At 34.7% G+C, this 26,253-nt stretch overlaps 1 protein-coding gene and 2 long non-coding RNA genes across 8 annotated transcripts in view; 1 reads left to right on the top strand and 2 right to left on the bottom strand.

The window, feature by feature from the left end:
* Positions 1-26,253, top strand: part of LOC119076614 (box A-binding factor-like) — a 38,059-nt gene extending 11,806 nt beyond the window's left edge. Inside the window, exons 1-8 of one of the 4 annotated variants that reach the window (XM_037183473.1) lie at positions 5,672-6,117; positions 6,341-7,571; positions 17,730-17,955; positions 18,024-18,147; positions 22,535-22,746; positions 23,606-23,770; positions 24,712-24,787; positions 24,857-25,676. In XM_037183473.1, coding sequence (XP_037039368.1) covers positions 5,964-6,117; positions 6,341-7,571; positions 17,730-17,955; positions 18,024-18,147; positions 22,535-22,746; positions 23,606-23,770; positions 24,712-24,787; positions 24,857-25,383 — 2,715 coding nt within the window. In that variant the 5' untranslated portion in view covers positions 5,672-5,963 and the 3' untranslated portion in view covers positions 25,384-25,676. Of the gene's footprint in view, positions 1-5,671; positions 6,118-6,340; positions 7,572-17,729; positions 17,956-18,023; positions 18,148-22,534; positions 22,747-23,294; positions 23,399-23,605; positions 23,771-24,711; positions 24,788-24,856 lie in introns of those variants that run through there. The other 3 variants (XM_037183474.1, XM_037183475.1, XM_037183476.1) reach the window with 3 other exon arrangements.
* On the bottom strand, positions 589-25,725 carry LOC119076633. The gene is made up of 3 exons (XR_005087669.1): positions 25,671-25,725; positions 10,203-10,206; positions 589-600 (listed from the first exon to the last, which is right to left on the bottom strand). It is a non-coding gene; the product is annotated as an uncharacterized LOC119076633 (long non-coding RNA).
* LOC119076632 lies at positions 13,072-23,621 on the bottom strand. Of its 3 annotated transcripts, none has more exons than XR_005087667.1 (3): positions 23,482-23,608; positions 22,400-23,417; positions 13,072-13,084 (listed from the first exon to the last, which is right to left on the bottom strand). It is a non-coding gene; the product is annotated as an uncharacterized LOC119076632 (long non-coding RNA). The 3 variants fall into 3 exon arrangements; XR_005087668.1 differs by lacking the exon at positions 13,072-13,084 and adding an exon at positions 22,146-22,160 and having other exon boundaries at positions 23,223-23,417; XR_005087666.1 differs by lacking the exon at positions 13,072-13,084 and having other exon boundaries at positions 22,533-23,417; positions 23,496-23,621.

Raw genomic sequence — 26,253 nt, 5'->3', positions numbered from 1 at the left:
TGTTCCCAATATTTTCCCAATATCTACAAAGATATCGTGTGCTGTGTCTCCTAAATACGGGGCGTTTTTTTTTTCTTGTGTGTAAACACGACGATAACGTTAATACAGACAAAAATGTAATCGAATATCAGCATCTGTTTTTATCAAAAAAATTACAGAAAAAAAAACATTTTTTTTTCATAAAAGAAAATATAATAAAAAATTTACCATTTAACCCGCTAGAGAGATAAATGAATATTTTTGTTGTTGTCGAAATATACCAATTACTGTTTGTCCAAGAATCCAATGCATATGATCGTTCCTCTGTTGAACAGGGATTTGGAAAAGTTCGTTAGTCAGTTAATTTTTTTTTTTGTTGAATAAAACGATCAACTATTTCCAACCCATTTGAATAAATTAGCAAAAAAAATGAGACAAGAAGACCATATGTTTGTTTGTATTTTGAAGGCGTACATTCTGTCCACCCACTGTTTAACGTTTTTAGCATTACATTTTTAATGATTGAGAAGATCATAGCAATAAATTTTGTGGCATAAGCCTAAATGTTTAATCTGCAACTTTTTTTTCCGTTTCTTTTCTTTCAAAATTTTAAATGTGTGGCTTTGTGGTTGGTTGAAATTCTGTTAAATTTGCCTGGAACTAAAAATTAGTTCTCACATACATGTTTTTTTGTCGTTGTTCTGAAATGGTCACACATGTTAATTAGCTGCTTTATGGTATAGCTAGCAGAACCCATTGTGTGTTATGTACATCGTACAACACATACGTGTATATACATAATTGCTGTTAAGTGTGTAATAACATATTCCAGTTGAATTGTAATTTATTCATTTATGAACACACCGAATGAATTTTATTGATAAAAACTAAAAGAACAATTACGGTATAATTGATGTAGCGTTTATGGTTTATCGAACCACTTTTCGTAGCGGTTTTCTTCTGGTCCCATCATACTCACTCGTTTTCCATTTGGTTCGCAAATGACAAAAGTCTACGAAAATTTATAATAATTTGATATCTCGTTGAGCTCCTGCTGACCGTGGAAGTCGGCACGGTTGAATATACTTCGATAATCGAGTCGACGCAGTTAGAAGGAATGGAGGCTAGAGCAGTGACAGAATTCTGTTCGAATAGTTAAATGAAGAAAAGGGACATGTCACATTAACGAATTATAAGAAAAATGAAATTTATTCATTTACCTCTGAAGCGACAGGCGTACAATGTTTGTTGTTTTAATTTATCAAAATAGTTTCTGTTAACATCATCAGCCTATTTGAGGCGGATCCTAATCAATGAACTCTAATTTTTCTTATAATTCGCTAATGATACACGTTACGTTTCTGCATTTAACTATTCGAAATGAGTAAAAATTTCAAAGTTTGTTTTAGATTTCTTGCCTTTTCCTAAATAGTAATTACAATTTACCACTACAGATTTTACCCCATCCCTAATTGGATGGGACCAGGAAGTTTCTACGTAAATTTCAGAAACTGTTAATCATCTGTCAATGACAACGACCACAGAAACGATAAGCTCTGGCTCGTTACGGCGAAGCAAATGATCTCGCAAATGATGTAAAATATGATACTTTTAACAAACGATGAATTATCATCGTAATCATCGTAATATGCGAAATTTCCAAACTCTTGATGCCTCTTTGGCGTAATACGTTAGATGCAACTCGAAGCAAAGTACTTTAGTAGGCTCACGATGCTCACGATTAGAGCCTAATAAAGTACTTTGCACCTCGATTGCATAAATAACTATTATGTACAGCAGTGCGATCAAAGTAGTGCGTAAATGGATTTTCATATGTTGAGTGCGTTTGACGTTTGTAAAAAATGTGGATCCAACTGCTGTACATAAAATCTTGTTGCTAACCCGTTAGTAAATGGGCGTTTTGCGCATAACTTGTGTTGCCGAACTCGCTTTCGGCTCGTATCGGCAATCTCAAATATATTTCCCAAAACATCCCATTTACTAACTAGTTAGCAAAATACCAGTTTTTAAGAATGTTTGAAGCGGTAAATGGCTATAGTGCAAACGCTCTATAGGGACATGTTTGACATGTAATTTTATGCATGGCCTCTAACAAAAAATCAATGATGCAGAGATCTGTCGGCAGAAATATGGGATAGGTTTTTCTTATTGAATGGTTGTTTCTAATCGTGAGCCTTCCAGTGACTATTTTCGGGAAAACATTTTTTCAAATTTTCCTAATTTTCCATTTTTTCTTTATTTTTCCAAATTTCTTCCTATCTTTCCTATCTTAAGTAAATTCACTCGCTAATTTTGCTTAAAAAAAATCGGAGTATAACTAACTTATTGAATATTCTAAAATATTCACCAACTCATCAATGCCATCGATTCAATGTCAGTTGGGGCATTCCTGGTACTCCAGTTAGTTAACATGAAACCTTATACTTGTAGTAATTTATTACTTTCAGAAAATTCTTACAAGAAAATTCACACAAAAATTTGTTTATTTCGAACGAAAAAGTAAATAAATCTCTAGAAAGAAAGAAATATTATGTTGTGACACTTTAAATGAACATTTTGAGTTTCATTTGAACATGTGTATGCATTTTGTAATATATTTTTTTAAATAAAATTTAACACACAGCACAGGTCACTTTAGGTCATGATGTATTTATTGGTCTATTTTTTATGATTTTTTTTAACTTTTCCAATACATTCATTCTATCAGAATTGATGTGAATTTATAAATTTACGGAGAGAGAGAAAAAATAACACAGAAAATATAAATTTAATTAAAAGCAGCATTTCTCATAAAATAATTGCTGATAATCCATACAATTTCATGAAGCTCTGTTGCTTTTGTGTGTAATGGAATTTAATTTAGATTTTTTTTCTGTGTTCAAAAAAAAACTTAAATGCGAAATGGTCAGATAGGTCATTCGTTTATCATTTCTCTTTTTTTTGAAATTATCATTGGGAATGTCCTCTGGATTTGCATCGAAAATTCTAATAAAAATATTTTTCTGTTTTAATTGGTTGTAGACAACATTGGAATTCTATTATTATTTTTTGAAGTGTGGTACTAATCCAAAGTTATGAAGAGTTGCAAAATGAGTTACATAAGTCGTTTGAATCCAGTCCAAAGCGCCAGTCGGATACAATGTTTTGAAAAATAAAAAGACGAAAACTCGATTAGGTGCAGCTCATCAAGACAAACCGCTGTTTAGGAAACGAGGTAGTTACAATTCAAGTGTCATAAGTAGGAATCAAAACTGGAGAAGAAAGGGTTTTCAAGTTTTCAATGTAAACAGTCGAAAAAAGCAGGATATTTACAGTAGGTAAATAGTGGGCTTCCTTTGAGGATGGGTCGATTTTTAGAACCAAGGTTACATGATCATACACTCTCATTTTTTACAAAGATGTTAATCTGTAAATATCCACTGATCAAGTAGAAATATCGGTAGAAACCCAATAATCAGAATAATTCGGAGAAAAAGATTCTGAAAGACAACACTTAATCCTTGGGAGACGTAGAATAATTTTACTTATAATGATGTACGTCGTTTCGTCGTTCTCGAGAAATTTATTGATTTTTTATACATGGGGCGGCACCAGTGTCCCGAAATGAACCAGTACTCGGAATCAATATGTGTATCACCGCACATTCGTCAATATTTGGAGAACGAAGGAACTTTTAAATAGCCACATCATTCGGAAAATTACGTTTCCCAGTGATTAAGAATTAAGATAAAATGTTTGTAAGTTTTACCTTTAACAGGTAAAATTTCTGATCTAATTATCGAAATCATATAAAAGTCAGGGTAAATATTAGCTTAGTCTAGTATGTTAGATTTCCATGTTCCAGGGAGTAGCAAATAAACCAGTGGAATACAAAATATAGTAGACTTTATTGAAAGCGTCCATTCCAATAGAATAAGTAATTAGACTGAACCAAACTAAAACTCAGCGCATACTAAAACGAGTCTTCCGGTTACTAGATTATTACAATTACAACTAGAAAACCAACACACCTCCTTAATTGTAATAATCTAGACTCTAGAGCCTTCTTCGTATCAACGATATCAAAATCATCAACACCTCCTTTAGTATGTTCTGATACCACTATTGCCATTTTCCAAATTCAAGGCCATTATCGCTGTTATTAATTACTATTATTCCACCAATCAGATTCCAATCGTTTTCCTCGTTAGCAGTACCAAATTCCAATACAAATTTGTGTCAGTATAAATTATATCCAATCCCCGCGGTCAATTCCTTCTACCGCATCCTTCCATTCCCGCGGTCAATTCCTTCTACTGCATTCTTCCATTCCCCGCGGTCAATTCCTTCTACCGCAACTTTTCATCTCCAGGTGGTCAATTCCTTCTACCACACAGCTTTCCCGCATTCATACAATTCCCGTTTCTGCACGCATATCAGCTGGACTATGGCTTGCACCACTCCCAACACCACTGACATTCACTGCATTCACATTCCGTTTTCGATTTCCACGATTCATTATGTCCAAATCGTGCAGAATTTCCAGCCAATTCCGATTTATAATCGTGTGCCGTTGCGAATGTGTTAATATAAGTTGTACCACTTCCAATTGGACCACTTCTAATTGTACTACTTCCGATTGTCCGGTCCTGATCAGTATCATGTCACCACCAACCACTTCCGTAATTTTGATTTTCAATAATTTTCGATTCCGAACAAATTCCTCCCTGTCCTACAATGCGTCTTCTGGGCCCATAACCTGTTAGATTTCCATGTTCCAGGGAGTAGCAAATAAACCAGTGGAATACAAAATATAGTAGACTTTATTGAAAGCGTCCATTCCAATAGAATAAGTAATTAGACTGAACAAAACTAAAACTCAGCGCATACTAAAACGAGTCTTCCGGTTACTAGATTATTACAATTACAACTAGAAAACCAACATAGTACATCCGAATTGTCATCATTGAACTTAATCAATTTTTAATCAGTCTAGAGAATTTATCGTTAACTTTTCTTATTAAAATGTCGGATCTAAGTCGTTTCACCTTGATATGAAATCTATTACTTCATTGACTTTAACATTGTATTCAGGCTGCATAAGATGACGAAGAATACAGTTTATTGCTTACTTTTGTCTTCGCCATCAATATCAGATGACTATGGTATTGGCTCGCTTGTATGTTGATTCTACCAGGGCCTATTTTCGATAATTTAAATTCTCGAAATTATCGAAAAATTCTCTAAATTCTACAAAAATTATCGAAATTCTTAAATTTATTTTTGGAGAATTTTGATAATTTTTCGATAATTTCAAGAAATTTTTGATAATTTGGAGAATTTAAATTATCGAAAATAGTTGATGAGTTGGTGTATAATGCAACATTCATGCGTCTCACAACAATCAATGTATTTACTTTGCATAATTTTGCTTAAAATCCAATGTATGATCTGTAACAACCTAACGTCTCCAAGTACTTTTTCGCATATTCGCTTATCTTCTACCAAAAACCTGCAAAACGACCTTTGAACACAATCTAAGACATTTTTGTTATTGAAGCGAAGCCAACAATGTATACGTGTGCCGTTCGCGACATTAAATTGGAATCGAAAGTCAAGTTTATGCTCTGCATCGAAGAAAAAAAAAAATTGTTTTGTAACAGCAGATGAGAACGCAAAAAAGCCATGGTCTGGGTGTATACGAATGGTGGGTACATTTTTTGTTTCTTGCTTGTGTGATCCTCTCGTCAGACCAATCCCATGCGCCGATGAGTTTTGATTATCTTGTCATGCGCGTTACTTAATAAAGCATCGCGTATCGTGGATTTGTTGGTTGGTCTCTTTCATCGTTCATTTCGAATTTGATGTGTGCGTGTGCATATGTGCGGGGGAAAAACTGATGTATAGTTTTCTGATTGTGTGTACAATGATTGTCTAGTACAGTCAAATTTTCCGATGGAACAACTTTCGGGTGTATATAAATAATGAGCAATTCATGGTTGAGAAACGAAACGTTTTATAGTCCGGACAGAGAATCTTCATCATTTTTGATATATTTGTTTTCATCTTCTTTCCTCTCATTCCCCATACAATATTCATTATATCCGCATGCAGTTTGTGTATATATACACATCATCGGTATGTATACAGTGACTAAGTTCCTACCATAATATAGCATATAGAACCAAACAGACGTTTTTATCTTCTTTCGTCATGCAGTAAATGTTACGATCAAGTTCATTTCGAATATTATGCTCCTCTCACTCAAGCGCATGAAGACCTATTCAATTTCGGTTTTGGTTCATAATTTTTGTTGGTATACACATTGTCGTTGTTGTTTATTTCTTCATTTCCCTTTCAGCGACCGATACCACACCGTACGAGTTAGCCGCTGCCGCATTCAAACTTCCAGTCGTCGTTTCACCACATAACAGCAACAGTAGTACTGGCATCGATAGTTCAGCAACATCAGTGATCGAGTCCGTTGTGAAAAGTGAAAATATTTTATTGAATTCGTCGAACGATCGTTGCGAAGGGAACAACAGTGAAAATAATATTCTATTGCTATCAACCACATCACCGGACATTGCACACGGTGCAGCGGTACGTGGTGCATCACTATCCGATCCAATTTGTTCGGATATAACTGATATGACAATGGTTCAGCAACAAGGTGTTCGGAAGACGTACGAGGAGAATCATAATCCGTCTGTGATCATAGAGAATGCTCAGGCGCGGTATTTAAGTAGTTCAGATCTGTGTCGCTATGCAAACGAGGTGTCACCGTCAACATCGCCGGTTCGATATTCCATGCAAATCATACAGAACACAAACCATTATCTGCAGGGCAATAATAACAATTACGGCAACTGGAACTATGACTCGTCGTTAGACCTGCGCCACAAGCCCACTGACATCGATAAAATGACCGAGAAACATCAGCCGCACCACCATCAACACCATAACAACAACAACAATAACAACAGCCACAGCGATAACGAATTAATTGAGCAACGCAACATTATCGCAGCGAATAATAATCATCATTTCAGTGATATCCAGCAGGCTGTTGATCATCACAACCACAATAATATCAGTGCCGAAGCAGCAGCCATGCGAACCGGTCTCTTGTCTATGTATCCCGGTTACACAACATCGACACCGAATCATCACAGTGACGTTGGTACAGCGGCGAACAGTACCATCGACGAAGTTATAGCCGACACATTAAAAGATGAAAATTGTGCAATTGTAGATAACGGTGCGGATGAAGCATCCCATTACCTCACATTACATTCGTCCAGCGATTTGCATCATTTGAAAGAGAGTGCATTTTTGAATGCGAACAACAATAACATTAGCAATTCGGCAAGTAGTTGCGGTGATTCGAGAAGTCCGCCCGGTCTGGGCCATGACGAATTCGACAATAATATTCACAGTTTTACGAATTTAACCAGTGGTGCTAGTCAAAATAATAATCGATCGATGTACAGTGCCGGTGTTATTGGCGCTATTCAAGCAACAAATGAACATTCACCGATCATACACACGAGTGCATACGAAACGGGAATTCATTCAGCTATTTCAACCAGGTGAGTTTAGCTTTTTTTTGTTCAATTTTAAATTTGCATTACCGTTTTTATTAATTAGTCGACCACCCTATTCAGACGATAATAATTATTTGAGACTTATCTTTATTAAGCTTATCGCACGCCCATAATTTTAGTGAACAATTAATCAAATGAAAAGTTATATTGAAAGCGATATTATAGTGCAGCAGTGAAATAATTTTTGTTAGAAAATGATTGTCTGTCACCATACCAATTAATTGATCGTATGCCCAATATTTTATCTTAAAAAATTCTTAAAATTTTTTTCTTAAAAATTGGATATTTAGTGCCAGTGAATCAACAGAAGGGACTGCGAAACATATTGGAACTGATTGTCTAAATATCAGAGACAAAATTAATGATCCGTCATTCTCGTTGATTATTTGAAAAAAATCTCATAGCTGGATGCAGCCTAACTGTATGCAGAAATGTTCGATTTGAATTCGTAAGAACCGTTTATAATTAGTTCACGGTCACAGAACCATAAACAGCTCACAATCTCAGTTCAAGTAATTTCGATGATATTTTCAGTTTTGCGTTCGTTTTAGGACTACTATTTTTACCAAGAAAAGCAAAGCATCATTTTTTGATTCGAGGAAGAAACTATCAAACCTGCAGCAGGACAATTTTCTACACATTCTCGACAATCTCAATATCAACACACCTTCAAAAATAGTTCTGTTATTTTCGCCGTGTTTGGTACAAGTCTGCCCAACAACGCATTTAAAAAACTTTGTGCAAGAGAGATGCACGATTTTGTGAGAGAATTTTATACATTTACTCGCTCAAAATCTTGCATCTTTTTTACACTAAGTTTTTTATGCGTTGTTGGGTAGAAGTTCTCACGCTGTATATTATATCATTGAAATTTTCTGTATGGATCGAATAAAATGAGCCCTGCATTTCAGTCACTTTTCCAAGTCTGTAAAGTCTGTAAAGTCGGGAGATTGCTTAAGTGCCTTTTGGATTTTTGTATTTATTTTTATAATTTATGGGCATTTTACAAATTAGTGTATGTGGCTAATGAGGGGCTTTTCCAGGGTCGGATGAAGTGTCATGTACAGAATTTAATTATTCGTAATTCGTATGCAATTGTTTCGCGGGTCAAATCTTGCCCACCAAGTGCTTCATAATCGTAATATTTGTACCAATGCGCTCTGCATCGAATTTTTTTCATTTTGTTTTGAATGAGGTCGTTTGTAGCCACGGTAAATATAAATTTGTCTGAGCTGCCCGGTAGCTAGAACTATATGTCTATCGACATTTATCTGTCAATAGAATGTCACGAATGTCATCAAAAATATTTTAAGGGCGGCTGTACGTTTCGAAGTTGAGACTAACGTGTAGAAAAGTTGGTTCATTTTGGAGGCATTCAGTTGAAATTTGGCTTTTTTCCTTAGAATAATATTTTAGGTCGATGCAAAACAACGTGTGGGAATGCCCTAACTCATTTACCACACAAATATCAGGCATTACGGGAAAGGATCATCAAATCTTTGATCTTTGTTGTTTAAAGTAGTCTCTAGATTTTGGTCATTGTTCAATTTCAGTTGCTATGGTACAAAATCTATTACTTCCTCAGTTTTAACATACAATTCTACACTTTACTAAAAGGTCACACACTGGTTACTTACCATAGTTGTTGTCTAGAACAGATGACTAGCTGTTTCTAAATGGTTAATTTCGCTGTAATTCAAGTCACAAGAAAGTTCTGCAACGTCTTTTCGGGGCTTGCGTACAGTAAAAAAAATATTTAGTCGTTTGTCTGGTCATACTATATTAGTCAGACCTTAGATTATTATTCTTTCAATAAAAAATTTCAATACACAACTCAAGACACACATACAGCAAACGTTGCACACACTTCTTGTTAAAAATTCCATAGCCACCAGAAACGCGGAGATGGTATTCATGTTTACATTGAAATTGCTTAAACAAAAATTCTATCTCTGAAATGGATCTCCATTCACATATTATATCGTTCGTCTCATCGCATTTCAAATGTGATCCAATTCATTGCTATACATAATGTGTGTATGTTGGCTGCTGAATGTTTATGAATATACATCGAATTAAACGACACACAGCACATATTTTCCTTGTAACAATATTCAGATTCAGAGTGTACATTCGCAAATTAGATGTTCTGGATATTTTGTGATGTTTCGACGAGTTCGTTTATTCCGTTTCTTTTAAAATTAAACATCACAAACAGAACTTGGATTAAGTTTCATAATTTCTCATTTTTGCGCACATTTTTTTTAATGGCATCTAGAGTGTACGTATGGTTGCGCATATTAACAAAAAATTGTTTATGAAGTTTATGTAAATTATTATTTTATGATTTTTGCGAGAGTTTGGTCGGACAGATTTGACTCGCGAAGCAATCGCATACAAATAACTAAATTCTGTACATGAAACCAACGTTTGATTAAAAAGCGAAACCATCGAAAAGTACGAGGTATAAATCGTGGCGTTAAACAAATTTCGTAATCGTAATGCTTCAAAGTACACAAATTTCTTGTTTTTAATTTCTGAAAATTGACGTAGGTCAGTAAGTTTATCAACGAAACTTAAAATTGTTTTATTTTCTTATTTTATCTAACACGTTACGTGCCTTCTCTCAAACATGCTTCCAATGACTTTATGTCATGTTTTGTATATAACTCCTCATAGATAACGAACAATAATTCTAACGTCTCTTTCCCTTGATCGACCGAAACCGTTTGCGGACTAAACAAACTCTTTGATAACTGACGTCACATAAGACATTTGCTTTGTCACTGTTTTTCGATTTTCTCGCATTCAGTGTTTGTGTGATGGTTCAATGTAAAATGGGAATTTCATGTTCGAATGTCCACTATTTTGCAGAATAAACAAATTGTTCAATATTAAAACTAAATTCTCGTTATTCATCGTGTAACACTGGTCGATGGATGTTTATGGAAGCTAAGCACACAATTAAATGATTATTGTTAATCATTGGAACGTCTGGTGTTTAGTAAAAACAAATTGAACAGCAACGAAATACATCATACGTTAGTCACTATGTATAGGTGTTTAGGGGGCTCGAGTTGTGAGTTATCACAGATGGAAAATTTAGATTGCTATAACATGACAATAGAGGGCTCGTATTACAGCAGTGGCTCGTATTTGGTTCTTTTACCAAATTACAGGCTGGTATTGATCAGGATACCTGTCCAACGTAGCCAAGTGTCCCAGTGATCTTCTTTCGTTTCCCTTCAGAATTTTCAGGTCGAATTCGATCAATGGTTGTATTCAGTAGTCACGTGTCACCAGCACAATTGCCGAGTCTATTATTTCCTTAATACTGTCAGTAGATTATAAATCTTTTACTTCATTAGTTTCAACTTAACATTTTGCAATATAAGACCAAACGAGCCAGAGCTCATCAATTATTTCTACCTACGCTGACCATAGCAGATGACTTAGTCGATTAATACAGTGCAATAATGTCTCGTTGTGACAACCTATGTTATAAAACAACCAAGAGCAGATATTCTTGAATGTTAATTAAGAATCAAGCAAAGATGCAGACACTGATGGAAATAAATTAATTTCCCGCATCTTCCTGCTTTCTATGTCAATACTATATTATTCTTATATCCACTTTGTCCATTATACGCATTTAATATTATAGAAGACGTTTACAAGTCTTCGTAGCTTCTAACTTCAATATTCAGGCCCTCCTGGTCTTTTGATAAAATGTAGTAAATTTAACTGTGACCTAGCTAAGAGGCATACTATGGTACATTCTCACTAATGCATCGACTTATCGACTCAATTGTCTCTATTCATAAATTATCGCTGTGCTCCGCAATTCACTAATACAATAACGACAATTCCTAACAATCAATTATGATGGTACAAAAGAGATCCTTACTGACCAAGTATCGTTTCCTGCTCTTTAACTTAAACTCCAAAACCTTTTTTTATTTAATTTATGTAAAGTTAAAAAGCAGCACGTGCGGCTTTTAAACCGAAACATCCATCAGAACGAATTAAAAACGAAATGATGGAATGTTGTTCAACCAAAAAAAAAAACTGAGTATCCAAGGGTGTCTTCCTCATTCTATTAAAAAAAGAAATAATTTTTTTAGTTACGCCCATTGAATAAGAAAGAAAAATGTGCACTATGGTCACAGAAGTATGACAATATATCTGAACATGATGCAGGTATGGAATGAATGTTTGAAGAAAGGTATTGAAATGACGTCACGCTAACATTAATATGTTTCTCTAAGTACGAAATAAATAAATTGGACATTATGGTGGCTTGCATAGATGTTTTGTGACTACTTTTTTTTGTTGTCGTTCCTATAGGGGTTATTAACCTTTTAAGTTCCTCAACAATATAAACTCAAAATTAATTTATTTTTAACGCATATTAATGTAACAACTGAATGCTTGTTTAGCAGCTTTCAAACAGCAAAATTTTATTGTTTTTTTTTCTGTTTTGACAATATAGTCATGCAATTCACTGTTTCACTAATAGATAAGCTCATTATTGGACTTGTTGTTTTATAATTAATGTGGTTGAATAAAAATAGATATTTTTGATAAACCTGTTCGTGGTGGCCATGATACATTTCTAGTGAGTCTTTAGAGTCTATTAATTGAGATGACCTTTTGGTCGAAAAGTAGACACTTGATGGATAAGTTGGTGGCTTTAGCCGAGGCTATAGCATAGAATCAGAAAATTTAACTCATTCCAAATTCAGACTCTTTTATATTCAGAAGCACTGACGCCCCCTGACAAGTGTTAGCCAAAAGCATTTTGATTGACCTTTGAGTCATCTGCTATGGATAACATGGATAAGAATAAGCAATGAGCTCTAGATAGTCCTCTCTTACATACGAGAATGTTTGTTTCAATTAACGATGTAATAGATTTTGTAGAAAATATTACTCAAATGAAGTAAAGATTTAATGATTTTGTTCCGATACTCTAGCCGTCTCTAAAAGGATGCGACAAAGTTTTGATTATCAGATGAGGCAAGAAATTATAACTGTACGTTCAATAATGGTACGTTCACAAAGTGCGGACGTGAAAAGTGACGGATTTTAAGGTCCCACACCTCATTGTATGCAAAAATGTATGAAAAGTTGTCTTTCAATGTGTTAGCACAATTTCTTCTGGCCCCTTCCTCCTGATAAGAGTGTGTACTTTTACTTTGTGAATGGCCATTCAATCTGTGACCTATTTAATTTGCTAAGAATCTTAGCCTAAGATGTTCCAAAACTTATTAAAAAAATTTTGTTGCCAAATTTTACCAAATTTAAAAAAGTTTTGGAAAGTCTTAGTAAAGTTTGGATTTAGCTAATAGATTTTCTAGAAATAGACATTTCCCGTAACGGAAAATTAGTACAATGGATCATCCAACCAGGACCAATTTGACTCTTGACTCTCCAATTTGATACGACGAATTTGCACTTTAATTTTGTGTAATAAAAAATTTACCACCCATACTCCCCTAGCAACAGTCGTTATACTGCCAATTTTAGTACATTAAAAAGAAGATCAACCTGACTTTGAGTCATCCTATTTCACTTTTAGATGCATAATTGTCGCATAAACAATTTTTCGATTTAAAATACTTTTAAGTTCTTGTTACAATGTTCTTTGTGCTGTAGGTTCTGTTACTGGTTCTTCATTCCATTATTTTAACTATAGATTTAATATGCTTCTATTCATAAAGTAATTAGACTTGTTTTTCAGCTAAATGACAAAACGCACACGTACAATTCTCTATATTGAAATGCAGACATATTTATACCGAGTGTGCACCGAATAAACCATATATGGTTCAAATATTGGTAACAGTTTATTATAATATGAGTGCTGTTCCAACGTGACATATTTCATTTTATAATCTACATACACACAACAAACACACAAAAACGAATCTTGATTTTTCTCTTTATTTACAATCACAAAGCGAACAATTCACTCCTCACTTCTTTGATGATGATCATAGGTTTCGATAAATTTTATTTTTTGATTTTATTGTGCATTGTGCAATGTGCAGATCTGTTGTTAGGACTGATAAATAATGCAGTGCAGTGTGTAGTAGTTGTGTTATTGCTTTGTTGTGGAATAACTGGAATGAGTCAGTGATATTGTTTTAATTCTATCGAATTTATTTTGACTTTCATAATGGATTTTCACAAGTCTGGATTTAAAATGTTGGTAAATTTTTTGTGGTATTTGGAAAACTTGAAATTCTCAAATTTACGCGCGAGTGGTTTAGATGAAAACGGGTTTTCATTCCACGGTTTCCCAGTTTTAAAACATGGAGCAGGAACTATTTTTGGGAAATATTTTCTTACATTTTTCCAGGATTCCAAATTTTTCGACAATATTTTTGAGGAAAATCTAGAAAAATTCGGAGAAATGTGTTCCAGGAAAATCCCGGAAAATTATTGAAAATGTGGGAAAATGTCTTTCCAAAAATATTCACTGTCATGGAATCTAAAGAAACAAAAATTAAGAAGCAGATGGAATCACTTCAAAATTATCCCAAGAACGTAGTACTCTTCGCTTTGGACTATCATCTTCAAGGAGATTGAGTTAATGTCGAATGAGTTTGATCTGTTCGAAGCTTCAACCAAGCCTTTGAGAATTTTTATTATTTCGATTCTGGGGGATGTATGAATTAATTAGGAAGACAAAAATCAGGAATCCAATAATCAGTAGACAAAAATCAGGAAACATTATTCAGGAAACACAAATCAGGAAAAATTAATCAGGAACTCCACTTATTAGGAAGCATTAAGCATTAAGAAAACCATGAATCAGAAATTGTAATGAGTTTCGGGACAAAATAAATATCGGACAAAATATCCACATCAAAGTTTATAAGGACGTGCAAGGGGGGATACTCCCCCCTTGACCCCCCTTTGCGGGGGTTGCCGCCCCTCGACCCCGCTTTTTTATTTTTTTAATTTCTTCACGGCCTGCGGCGCTACATCATCTGTAAAAAACATAATATTACTGGCGTGCGCAATATTGTACTTATGTATATGAAGTGAATTCCAGTACAATCGAGTCATAATTTATTTGTCTTCCAATTACAATCGAACTGAACTTACTCGATATATTCTCATATGCTCAATGAGCATTGGTCATATGCTCGACTATTCCCGGATATAGTCGATGTACTCGAATAAAGCAGACGACGTCCTCTAATATAGTCGATGTCCTCAAATATAGTCGATGTTCTCGAATATAGTCGATGTCACGTAATATAGTCGACATCCTCGAATGTAGTCGATGTCCTCTAATATAGTCGATATAATCGGTGTCCTCGGATTTAGTCGACATCCTCGAATATAGTCAACTTCATTGAATATAGAAGATGTTCTCGAATATAGTCGATGTCCTCGAATATACTAGATGTCCTTGAATATAGTCGACATTCTCGAATATAGTCGACTTCATTGAATATAGAAGATGTTCTCGAAGATAGTCGATGTCCTCAAATATAGTCAATATATTTGTAGATGTCATCTAATATTGTCGATGTACTCGAATATAGTCGATGTCTTCTAATAAAGACGATGTACTCGAATGTAGTCGACATCCTCGAATATAGTCGACATCATCGAATGGCGAGTTATTGGTGAGAGTCTATGCAACTCTCATGGAAAAAAAAACTAATTTTTCTTCCAACTTTTCATATTTTTCGTGTTACTTGTTTTATGTTTTCCCAATTTCACATTTTCCTAATATTTGGTTTCGTAAATATTTTTCCTAATTTACGTTTCCTAAAAAATTTTCCTGATTTTTGGTATTCTGAATTAAAATTTTCCTGATTAATGAGTAATACCGATTCTGGGCAACCTTAATAGTGCGCAATCCATTCATAGCTCTATCAAATCAAGTCTAACTCATTCACACATTAATGAATCTTTGATCTTTGATAAGAATTAAAAACGTAATAGAAATGTTAATGGAAGTGAAGTCTTGGAAAAAGGTTATGGAACAGCTACGGCTATAAAAGAAACTATTGAACGGACAGTTCGAAATGTATATTCTCTGCTTCTATAGCCGGATATTTATATTTAAAAACAATCAAAGATCATAACGCAGATTGTTTGTATTATTTGAAAATTATTATTATTAAACACACAAGTTGAGTAGAAGAGAGGAACTAAAAGAAGAAGAATGACGACGATTTTTTTGTTTCTCGATTTTTTCGTTTTGTTTTTATTATTTTATAAACAAACGACAAAATGTGTTTCTTCGCGCATTTATTTGTTTTCCAAGAGCACATGAACATGCCGAGCCACCTAAAATTCACATTCCGGTGACCAGTGTGTGATTTTATAATGGAAAAAAGTTGTGTTGCAATTATGATGTTTGAAGACAGTAGTAGAAAGAATACGAATTAAAAAAAGAAAAGATTTATGGTCAAATTTGATGTTTATGCTAATTTTGCGTATATGATTTGTGAATGTAAGGGTGGGCTGAGATATTCATGTGACATGTGTCAACATTAGCAATCGGCACCTAATTTTAGGATGATTTTAGGCTTTTTAGTTGCCACTGATTACTTTAATAAATCGTATCCTATAATGCGAGCTCTTCTAATACAAATTTGAAATGACCTTATGAAACAGACCAACGTATCCCATTATTAATGTAATGACACCGAATTGCACAATTTTTGTAAAAATTCAGCCAAGACAGAAATTTTTAGATTTTGAAATTACATAGGGCGCCAGTGAAATTTAGACATGAATTTGCTTCACTGTTTATCAACTGGTCCGCTCATGCCTATGCTTGTTTATATGAGCTTGTTTGTGTAAGAAGACCAGCTGAAAAACAGCTGAAGTAAGTTCATATCTAAATTTCACCTACGCTCTCTGTACAGTTATTGTCAACCAAGTCTAAGTTAGCTTCAGCTATTTTATCAGCTGACCCACTCATTCAAACACGCCCATTATACATTTTTATACGGGTTTCACGATCACACGCATCACGTGGTAGAATTGAAGGAACGCGCTTTAAACATGAGTGGTACTCTAAATAGGGTACTCAAACTTGACAGTGTGTCACACAACTGTAAAACACTGTAAAAAAACCATTTTAATCAGTATAAGAAATGTGATTGTAAGAGTGAACCAGCTGGTATAACAGCTGAAGCTTAGTTAGGCACAAATTCGATTGACATTAACTGTGCTTCGTTTTCAAACAGAAAACAGTTTCACTCAGTGAAATTCACTGTCGAGAATCATGATGTTGAGAATAACATTATGGCACGTATTTAGTAACGTCGATATGGCTTTCACATGCGGATAGAATAAATTGGAATCAAAATTGTCGGTTCTTATAATGCTTTCAATGTACACCAATATTCTCTATTATTCTATTCATCTGGAGCAGGGCCTATTATCGGAATTTGATTTAATTTTTTTCCGAATTTTTCCCATATTATTCGGAATTTCTCCGAATTTTCTGAATTAAAATCCCCAAAAATAAGCCGTGATTGGAATTTTGACTTCTTATTTTTCTTCGACAGTACTGAAGGGACAATACTTTTCATGGAGGGGTTTCTTTTAATTAATTAGAGGTACCAATGTTCAATTAGCCTCTGAAAGAACTCTACTTGCCTTAGAAAACAAAGAGGACAGACCCTTTAAACACAGAGCATTAGGACTCAAACGAAATGAATGTTTGTATTCCAATCTCTTTTGAAATTCATTCGCATCGCGTCCACACACAATATATTATATTTGAGTCACACTCGGTTGCGGTATTAAGTTATTATTGTTGTATAAAATATGATATATTCGCATGTTTATTTTCAGTTTAAACAAACCACTTGCAATGGCTAAAATTCGGTCGGTCGGGATTTAAACAATAAAAAAATCCAGTAGCATCAATATGATGTGTGTTGTTTTAAAGATTCACAAATTGCATTATTGTTGTTGGAAACATCAGCAATATTTGACATAAATAAAATACAGAACCGTTTCAATTCGTTGAGGGTGGTCTGACTCATTGATTTTATTAATGTTTAAATTGAACCTGAAAAATGATTTATTTATTATTCGAAATTCCTGCCTTACTTTCTTTCGATTAAAAACCTTTTTTTTTCCTCCTCCATTCATCAGTCCAATGTACTCACCACACCGTACGTTTACACCGTCCTCCGGTAATATGCAATACTTCAACAATAGTCCATCGCATGAATCCCAGATGTGGTCGGCTGGCAGTGGATTGACAACGGACGATTACGCAAGTCCAAAAGGTGGATTGCCAGCGTTTCAACGATTAACACAAAGTAGTTACAGAACGAATAATCGATCGCATCCGTACAATTACACTTCAACACATCAGGTACGATGTTTGGTTTTACCAGTTGTTTTGTGCAGATTATAACCAATTCTATTGTTCAATTTATACAGACTGATTCATGGACTAGTCAATTTGATTCGGCCAGTGTGTCGGCATATACGACCGCATCTAGTGGACGGAGTGGTCGTCCGCCAACGACTCATAATATATCAGCAGCAGCTTCACTCACAGCAAGTAAGTTAATTTTAATAAAATTAGTTGACGTAGATTTCCTGCACGTTCAAACAATCTTTTCTGCATATCGTAACGGCGATTTTTGAGGATTCTAATCTGATAATTTGTCAACATTTCACTTTCTCAATTTATTAAATTTGAAGTGTGGTGTGAGTGACGGAAAAAAATTATTCGTCTTTATCAACTTGTGACTAGGAGTCCTTGGGCTGGATGCTCCAAGTTTACCATTTCTATGTTTTGTCATTAATTTTTCTGTCGTTCAATCATTTCCGTGGTAGTCTTGGAGCATCCATTTAGTATGGACATTCCGGGCCTGTCACTTGATGCAACATTTGCACCATTTTTGGCTGAGGTCTATAATTAAATGGCTGGTAGATGTGTAGCCAAGCCACACATAAGGATAGTTTGTTTGATAATGAGCGACAGAAAATTATGGTCTCCATGTTTCAGTGTGTAATAGCGTTCGGCAAGGAAACTGTATATCAGTCCAAAATCGAATCCGGTCCATACAATTTAATTTAAAAAATTTCATTATTTTCGCAAGATTTTTGAAGGTCAATTGAAATTTCTTCTTCGTTTTTTTTTTGTTAATAATTTGATATCAGCTCTCCGATGTTGTCTAAATGAAAATCTTGTTGATCCAGAACAATATCAAATGAACATTTTTTTTGTGTCGAAGAGAATATATTATGCTGACCTTAACGCGATAAACTTTTTCAGATCTTTTTTTAAATTCTTATTTTTCTCCTCGTTTTTCAACATTTTGTTCAACATTCAAGATTTCTTTTCGTGTTGATTTTTCAAGTGAACACACAATATATGTGTGTAATTAGATGTCACGCTTATGCTTGGTGCAATTCGAAGTTGTTGTTTTTCTTCGTTAAAATAGGATCTTGTTGCAAAGAGGCCTTTGACTCGATTAGATTTCGTTGCAAAGATACGAAAAGATGGAAATGTTTATTGTAAAGACATTAGTTAGTTGTAAATTTGTATGATAGGATCGGTGAACTGACTCCGAAGAATGTCAAGCACCTAGAAAGTTAAGTGTCCCTCTCCAGAGCTAAATATTTTTTTCCACCTCATTCCTTTGCTACGTCGTTGCCTTTTCTAAATAATTCTTCTACCGATCAACCGCCACACACCACAGCTCATTATTGTGTTCAAATCAATTTATAGATGTAGACATGGAGTTTCTGTTTACTTGAATATGTGCTCGACTGGTTATCACACTTTATTTGTTGTTTTATTTCTTGTTTTCTTATCTTTGATGTTGTCGCTGACATTGGAGCAATTTACGAGCTCAGGGATGCCATTTACCGTACGATGATTCTTTTTTTCTTTGTCAAACATCAATATTGAAAGAGATAGACGAGGTATGACCGAATGATGGGAAGCGTAATTTAATTACGAATTAGTAGATAGGTATATGAATAGTCGTGCATGATTTTCGGCATTTTGGACTGTACTCTGCCCTCTTGTACGCCGTTTTTTTTAAATATGTATTTCTCAGCCTCCGTGGTAGAACTTCATAAATTTTTGACGGAATATACTTACACTGCCAAATAAGATGGTACCTGAAGGTCTGCTACTACTTCGTTACATAAATTTAAATTTTCGGAAGTACAAGATTTAATGAACACTGTCACCCTTTACAGAAGTCGATCGTAAAACCATCAATAAATCCTTTACTTCTTTTGCTTGAGGTAATTTTCTTCTGTTTGATAACAAATCTTTTACTTCATTCGATTTAACATACAGTTGGCTAAATAAACGGATGCTACACAGAGTTCATCGTCTAGTTCTTGTCGTGGTTGACGATAACAAATGACAATCAAGAGGTTCGCAAAGACCCACAGCTTTACTATAACAAAACAAAAAATGATTTTAAGAAAATACGAAAATTGCTGTTCTCATTCGAACCGTGGCGTGGTAGAAGAAACGACTGTCTTCACCATTCAGTTGAAAAAGGAACCTCTTTAATATTCCATTCCGAAGGCATTTATATTCACTGATATGCGCTGAAAGGTTTATTTATTTATTTTTCCCAAAATTACCATTTAAACCAAACAAACACTCAAATATGATCACATACTCGTTAAACCATCCAGATGAAGAAAAAAAAGGGCCATAAATTTTTTGTTGCTTTTACGTCCAACCTCGGTTTCAACAGAGAGTTGACCCCAGACCCTAACCACATAAGTTGAAAAGAAGATGAAAAAAATAACCATACAGTCTGGATTACAGGACATATGAGCAACTAAAGTATAATATTCGAGTGTGTAATTTATCGGTTTTGTTTTGATGATGTTCTGCTTGAATATGATCCTTTATGAAAACGTAACCGTACATTCAACATACCATGCATTCAAAAGTGTAATATTAAAAATGAAAATATTGGACATTTAATGCCACCCAATTTACGTTACAAACAACCAGGGGCTTTGGTTTGCTAGTAATTTTTTCCGTTTTTTTTTTTCTTCGTTTGGTGTCATAATTCAAACAGATTCATTAAACTGCTGCTCTGGCCTGGCATCGGTAAATTTTAATTGTTGATTCGGGCAACCTTTCCAGTTCTTTTCATGCGCATTTAGTTAATATGGGTTACCATTATAGGACTACCTTTATATTTGCCGATATTGGTAGAAATTGAAGGAAATAACGGTAAAATGCTCCTAAAAAAATTGGAAAAGAAAAATTCTCATTGGTAAACCGGGTCTAATAAGCCCAGAAATTCCGTAGCTGGAATATATTGTCCCTATTAACAGGTCATCTGCAAAATTTTAGATCACTCTTCATCATAATACAAACAGTTCGTGAGACGAAACAAAGAAAAAACCGTGTAAGTGGGGCGTTCGCACAAAACTCTTAAAATTCCAGTCATTTAGAACGAATTTTGCTTTCGTTTAGTTACGTCACGGTTCCTATAATAAGCGATGAAACAGTCTCAGCTAGAACCAACAGTCCAATGAAACATTTACAACCAACACATTTCGGGAAGAGTTTTCTCACTAAAAATTCCGACAATAGGGCTCGGAACCTTTATATTATTCTAATCTAACTCTGTTGTGAAGATCTCGATTACAGTCCGAAGCGGCATTGTATTTAGTCTATTTCATAGGCTTTCCGTTGCATAATGTCAATGCTACTGTAGGGGACGTACTTACATTGATGGTTACCATTCTAAACAGATGAACATCAGGTTCTTTACAAGGCGATTGAGTCAGTTTGGCACGACCTGTTTCAGTTTCTAGCCTTACTGGGCAATTCCTAATAATACATTAGCCATTTAAATATCCATCCAATCCATTTTCTCTCTAGGATGAGTAAATCTTAAGAATTTCTCAAAGAAATGGTCCATATTGTAGACTCTGATTGAATCGTAAATTTCGAAAGCTGAACATTCCTAACGATTACAATATTGAAATATTTCTAAAACTTTGAGATAATTCACTAAAAATCATATCCTCTTCGTTGTTCCTCGTCGTATGATGTTTTGTTGTGATTTGAGTGACCCATTTTAAACTAGAACGATTCAGATCCTGTGTCCTTATCGCAAACAGTAGCATTTTTTCGAAAAAATTCTCAGACAAGAAATTGTTGCGCATAAAATACCTATCTACTCCTTCATTCTGTCCTTAATATTTTATACCTTTTTTTTATCGCTCCAAAGAATTTTAAATTCTTCCGTCAATTCCGGTCAATTCGAATGTTATGCGCAAACTATTTCTCTCTTTTTTTTGGAAAGGATACAGTCCATCATACAATGTAAAGAGCATTCCAAAACATCATACCATTTAATGTACCTCAATTACAGAAAGCGAAAGACTTGACGACACACCATATAAACGGAAAGTCAATAATCGAAAATGTTAAACAATATTTTTCAATTTGTTTTTTTATTACACATGCTGTGTTTCTGGTCTGTTATCTTCACATATTTCTATAAATATATAATAATGTACTTGTCTCTGTGTGACGGGGTTTTGACTCATTTCCTGCAGGAACTAAAAATTCTGTAAAGAGAATGATTTCGTAAAAATATTGTTGTACTCGACAATATTATGGGTACGGTTTTTCTATATTTAAAAAAAAATATTTTTCTGTTTTAATTGTTATATGTAATGCGCATAAATTTAACACACACAAAAAAATATGTTTTTCACTTATCTATTACTTTATAAATAACTTGCATCTTTTCATACCGAACTAACCATTTCTTTGTGTAAAAAATTTAAAAATAAACACCACACACACCCACTAAAGAATGCATTTATTTCGACATCATCAACAAACCAAAAAATTAAAAAAAAAGTTTTTAAAAATACCAAAAATTGTAATAAATTCAATTAAATCCATAATATCAATTCAATAAAATATGTATCAAAAGTAGGCGGATTAGGCGGTGTTGAAGCTGATTTATTTACGGAAGGACGTGAATGCGTCAATTGCGGTGCAATTTCGACACCTTTGTGGCGACGCGACGGAACCGGTCATTATTTATGCAATGCATGTGGCCTGTACCATAAAATGAATGGAATGAATCGACCGTTAGTCAAACAGCCTAGACGATTGGTAAATTGTTGTTCTTCTCTAGCTCATGTAAAAAGATTTTGATATTAAACACACAAAAAGACTAATATCTCAACGAAGAATGTCCATTGTTGAGTTGAGACCAAAAAAATGTTTCATGCGAAAATAAATGTCGAACACACAAATGATTTAAAACAAAAAAAAAACGACGAAAGATTTGTGGGTTCGAAACTTTATGGGGCGGGAGTGAAAAAGTTTATAGAAATCCGGAAAATGCGCACGGCCAATTGATTTTTGAATTTAATTGAATTTATTATCGTTTTTGATGTTGTTGAATGTTTAGGAGGAACTGAAAATATTAGAAATTTCCCTCGACCAAACCATTTCTTTTACTCTTAATCTTAAATCCTTCTCTTCCTTCCAATCTTTCACACTTCGCTTATATTCTATTCACTTGATTTTATAATTTTTTGCAACACCAACAATATTATTGACAAAAAAAAAACTGCAAATCACAAAAAATAACAAAATTTAATTAATTAGACCTTTGTAAACCACAGATACAAAACAAAAACATGTAGTTTCGAATATGAAAAATATTTCTAATATTGTTTCAGTGGCCGCTGAACAAGGCACGGATTTCTATAAGCGGTACTCCTCCCCCTATCCATTTAGTTCCGTATCACCTCGAGTACCCGAGGAAAGATCCAGCAGACGATTGGTATGTGTTTACGAATCTTCTAAAGCAAAAAAAAAACTTATTTAAAAAACAAAAAAGATGAAACATTTTTTTGGAGTTAGTACCTTCATGCACTTACCGCTCAAACATTTGTCACGCTTTTTTCTTGCTATATAATAACAAAACGAACCAAACTTAACAAATGTTCATTTTTTCCTTTCTCTCTTCGTTTTTTTTATAAACGTATAGAGTGCATCGAGGCGTGTCGGTTTGTCGTGTTCGAATTGCCACACGTCACAAACATCGCTATGGCGAAGAAACCAAGTCGGTGAACCGGTTTGCAATGCCTGTGGATTATACTATAAACTACACAATGTTCATCGACCGTTGGCCATGAAGAAAGACACCATTCAGGTAATGTTGTGTTTAGCATTTATATGGTTTGTTGGTGAATTTGCTTTTATGGTATGGATTCTTTTTGGTTGAGTGTCTTTGCTTAGTTTTCGTGTGGTAGATTCGTTAAGGTTTGATATATATGACGAATCGATGGATCTTAAACACATTAATGTAAGGTAACGAACTCTGCTAATCGGATACCTTCCTAGTATTTCTGTTGTGGTATGGAGTCTTAGGAAGTTCGTCTAGGTTCTGGTTATATTCCCAATGTTCATTCTTAAGCTTTATATGATTGAAGCGAAATCAGAAAAGATTGGGTCTTAAAATCAAAGTTTTAGTAAATGAAAGGAGAGTTTTGCTCAGTTGCGGATCATCCGATGGGCAGTTCGGTGACGTCCTGAACTCAGTTATTGAACGGACATTTGTTGTCGGATCAGAAAAGGTTTTGTTTTGTGCTATTTCATATAAAATCAATGAACCGTGAGTCGGCTCGGCATTAAATGCTCTAGGGAAATCACTATTAACTGTACTGTTAGCTGTGCTACCATTTTACACGAACTCATGATCAGTTTTTACGTTCAGATTAGAGGAAATTCATATGTCAGTGCTAGAGGGGAATGAAGTCTAGCCTATAGTGTGAAAAGAGGATTTTTCGGGAAGAAAAATGCTGACGTGATTTATGGATGTGTCTCACGTCGTATAATTGAAGAAGCCAAATCTATTGACTTAAACTTCCCTTCAAATTTGCATTTTATTCGGGGTGCGGAGAGCAGTAAATTGAATTTTAGTTAGTTGCACAGGCTTTCGTATGCAAAATTTGTCTTTCAACCAATGAAAATCTGTAAAAGAGAGCTAGACGGTTTGGTAGAATTGAAATGCCTCGCTCAACGCATTCACTATTATCTCAATCTCAATTTTATTGTTTCAAACCATAACTAATTTTCGTCTTTTATTTTTAGACACGAAAACGTAAACCGAAGGGAACGAAAAATTCGGCAAACAGTGAAAAGAACATCGTTCAAGACTCCAGCAATGGTGAGTGTCATTGTAATAAAAAATTGAAAATTGTTTCGTTAAAATTTCCCTCTTCTTCCCTTCAACCAGAACTTCGTAGTCTACAAAATAACATCAAATCGGCCACGGCAAACATCACCGATCCGAATAACACAACACCCCCACCACAAACTCATTTACAACAATCACAAAATCACTCGCCATCGAATCATCACAACGTGTCTCCGATTCCATCCTATACACAAATTCCATCGCCCATCACCAGTCTGCCATCGTCGATAATAGCAAACAACAATAATAGCACCAAATTCAGTCTACCGCGCTACATAACCATTCATTCGCAAGGCGCCGAAGGCCATATGTACCCGAGCCAACATCTGCTCAGCCCATCGGATCCATGCAGTCCGGTCAATCAGATGGGCACCTATTTCGAAATGATCAGTCCGAATATACCGACCGATCATGAGGTGAAATTGGAAATGCTCAACAGTCACCATCAGAGCCGCAGTCCATCGATCGAAGATAACAATCATCACGACGGAACGGAACATCAATACCACGAATTAGAATCTCATGTCGCACAGCGACCAAGTGTTGTTAACGTTAAAATGGAATAGGAATCTGATTTTTTGAACTATTTTTTTTGTCTTTGTTAAGAGCGTCTATTGTGTATACGTAGCGATAAGTCATGCTAAGGAATTTCTTTCAAATTTTTAAAATGGGTAACATAGCGAAAATTTTCGGTGATTTGGAATCGAGGGGTTCTCGATGGGAAGCGATTAATATCTTATTCGATTCGGGTTCGAGTTATACGGGATGATTGTTTCAGTTTATGCTTTGATTGAGACATCATCTGAAGTAGAAGCATATTATAACGCCACTGAACAATAACGAAAAGATAAACAGGCTAGAGAGTGCATTTTCTTGAGATATAACGGAAATACGCACACTTCACAGACTCGAAAAATTGTGGGAAAACAGTGCAAGAGAAGTGGTGGTTAGGGTAGGTTCTGTACGAACATTTTTTAAGAGAAAGGCTCGGCCACTATTGCCTGTAGTCTAGGTCTATGATTGTATCGGATAATAATGACTGAAGTAATTTAGGAAGAGTAACAGGTGTCGATAAAATTGTCTCACTCAAAAATGGAAGATTTTCACTTGAAGGGGAAGAAACAAGATATGAACGGACTTGCTAATGTACTGAAGGATTTGGAAAGGAGGCAAAGTTTGAGTGAAAATTCGCAGATATATCATTTCTGTTAATGAAGTAGTAGATTTTCTTTCCTTCTATTCTTCAATTGCTGATGCTACACACTTTATCTAAGCTTTCAGTTCTCTTTACAAAAATTGTGAATGTCGACACCAAAGTTCATCACATCCTCAGACAAAGCCAAACAGAAAGCAAATTTTAACTAACCGAAACTGAAGGTTGTTCGGGCTTTCATAAAATTGATTTGTTCTTCGTGGGTTATATCGGCGCAGGCTAA

This window comes from Bradysia coprophila, unplaced genomic scaffold (genome assembly GCF_014529535.1).
Source record: "Bradysia coprophila strain Holo2 unplaced genomic scaffold, BU_Bcop_v1 contig_232, whole genome shotgun sequence".
NCBI classification, from domain to species: domain Eukaryota; kingdom Metazoa; phylum Arthropoda; class Insecta; order Diptera; family Sciaridae; genus Bradysia; species Bradysia coprophila.
This window is presented reverse-complemented; position numbering and strand designations above follow the sequence as displayed.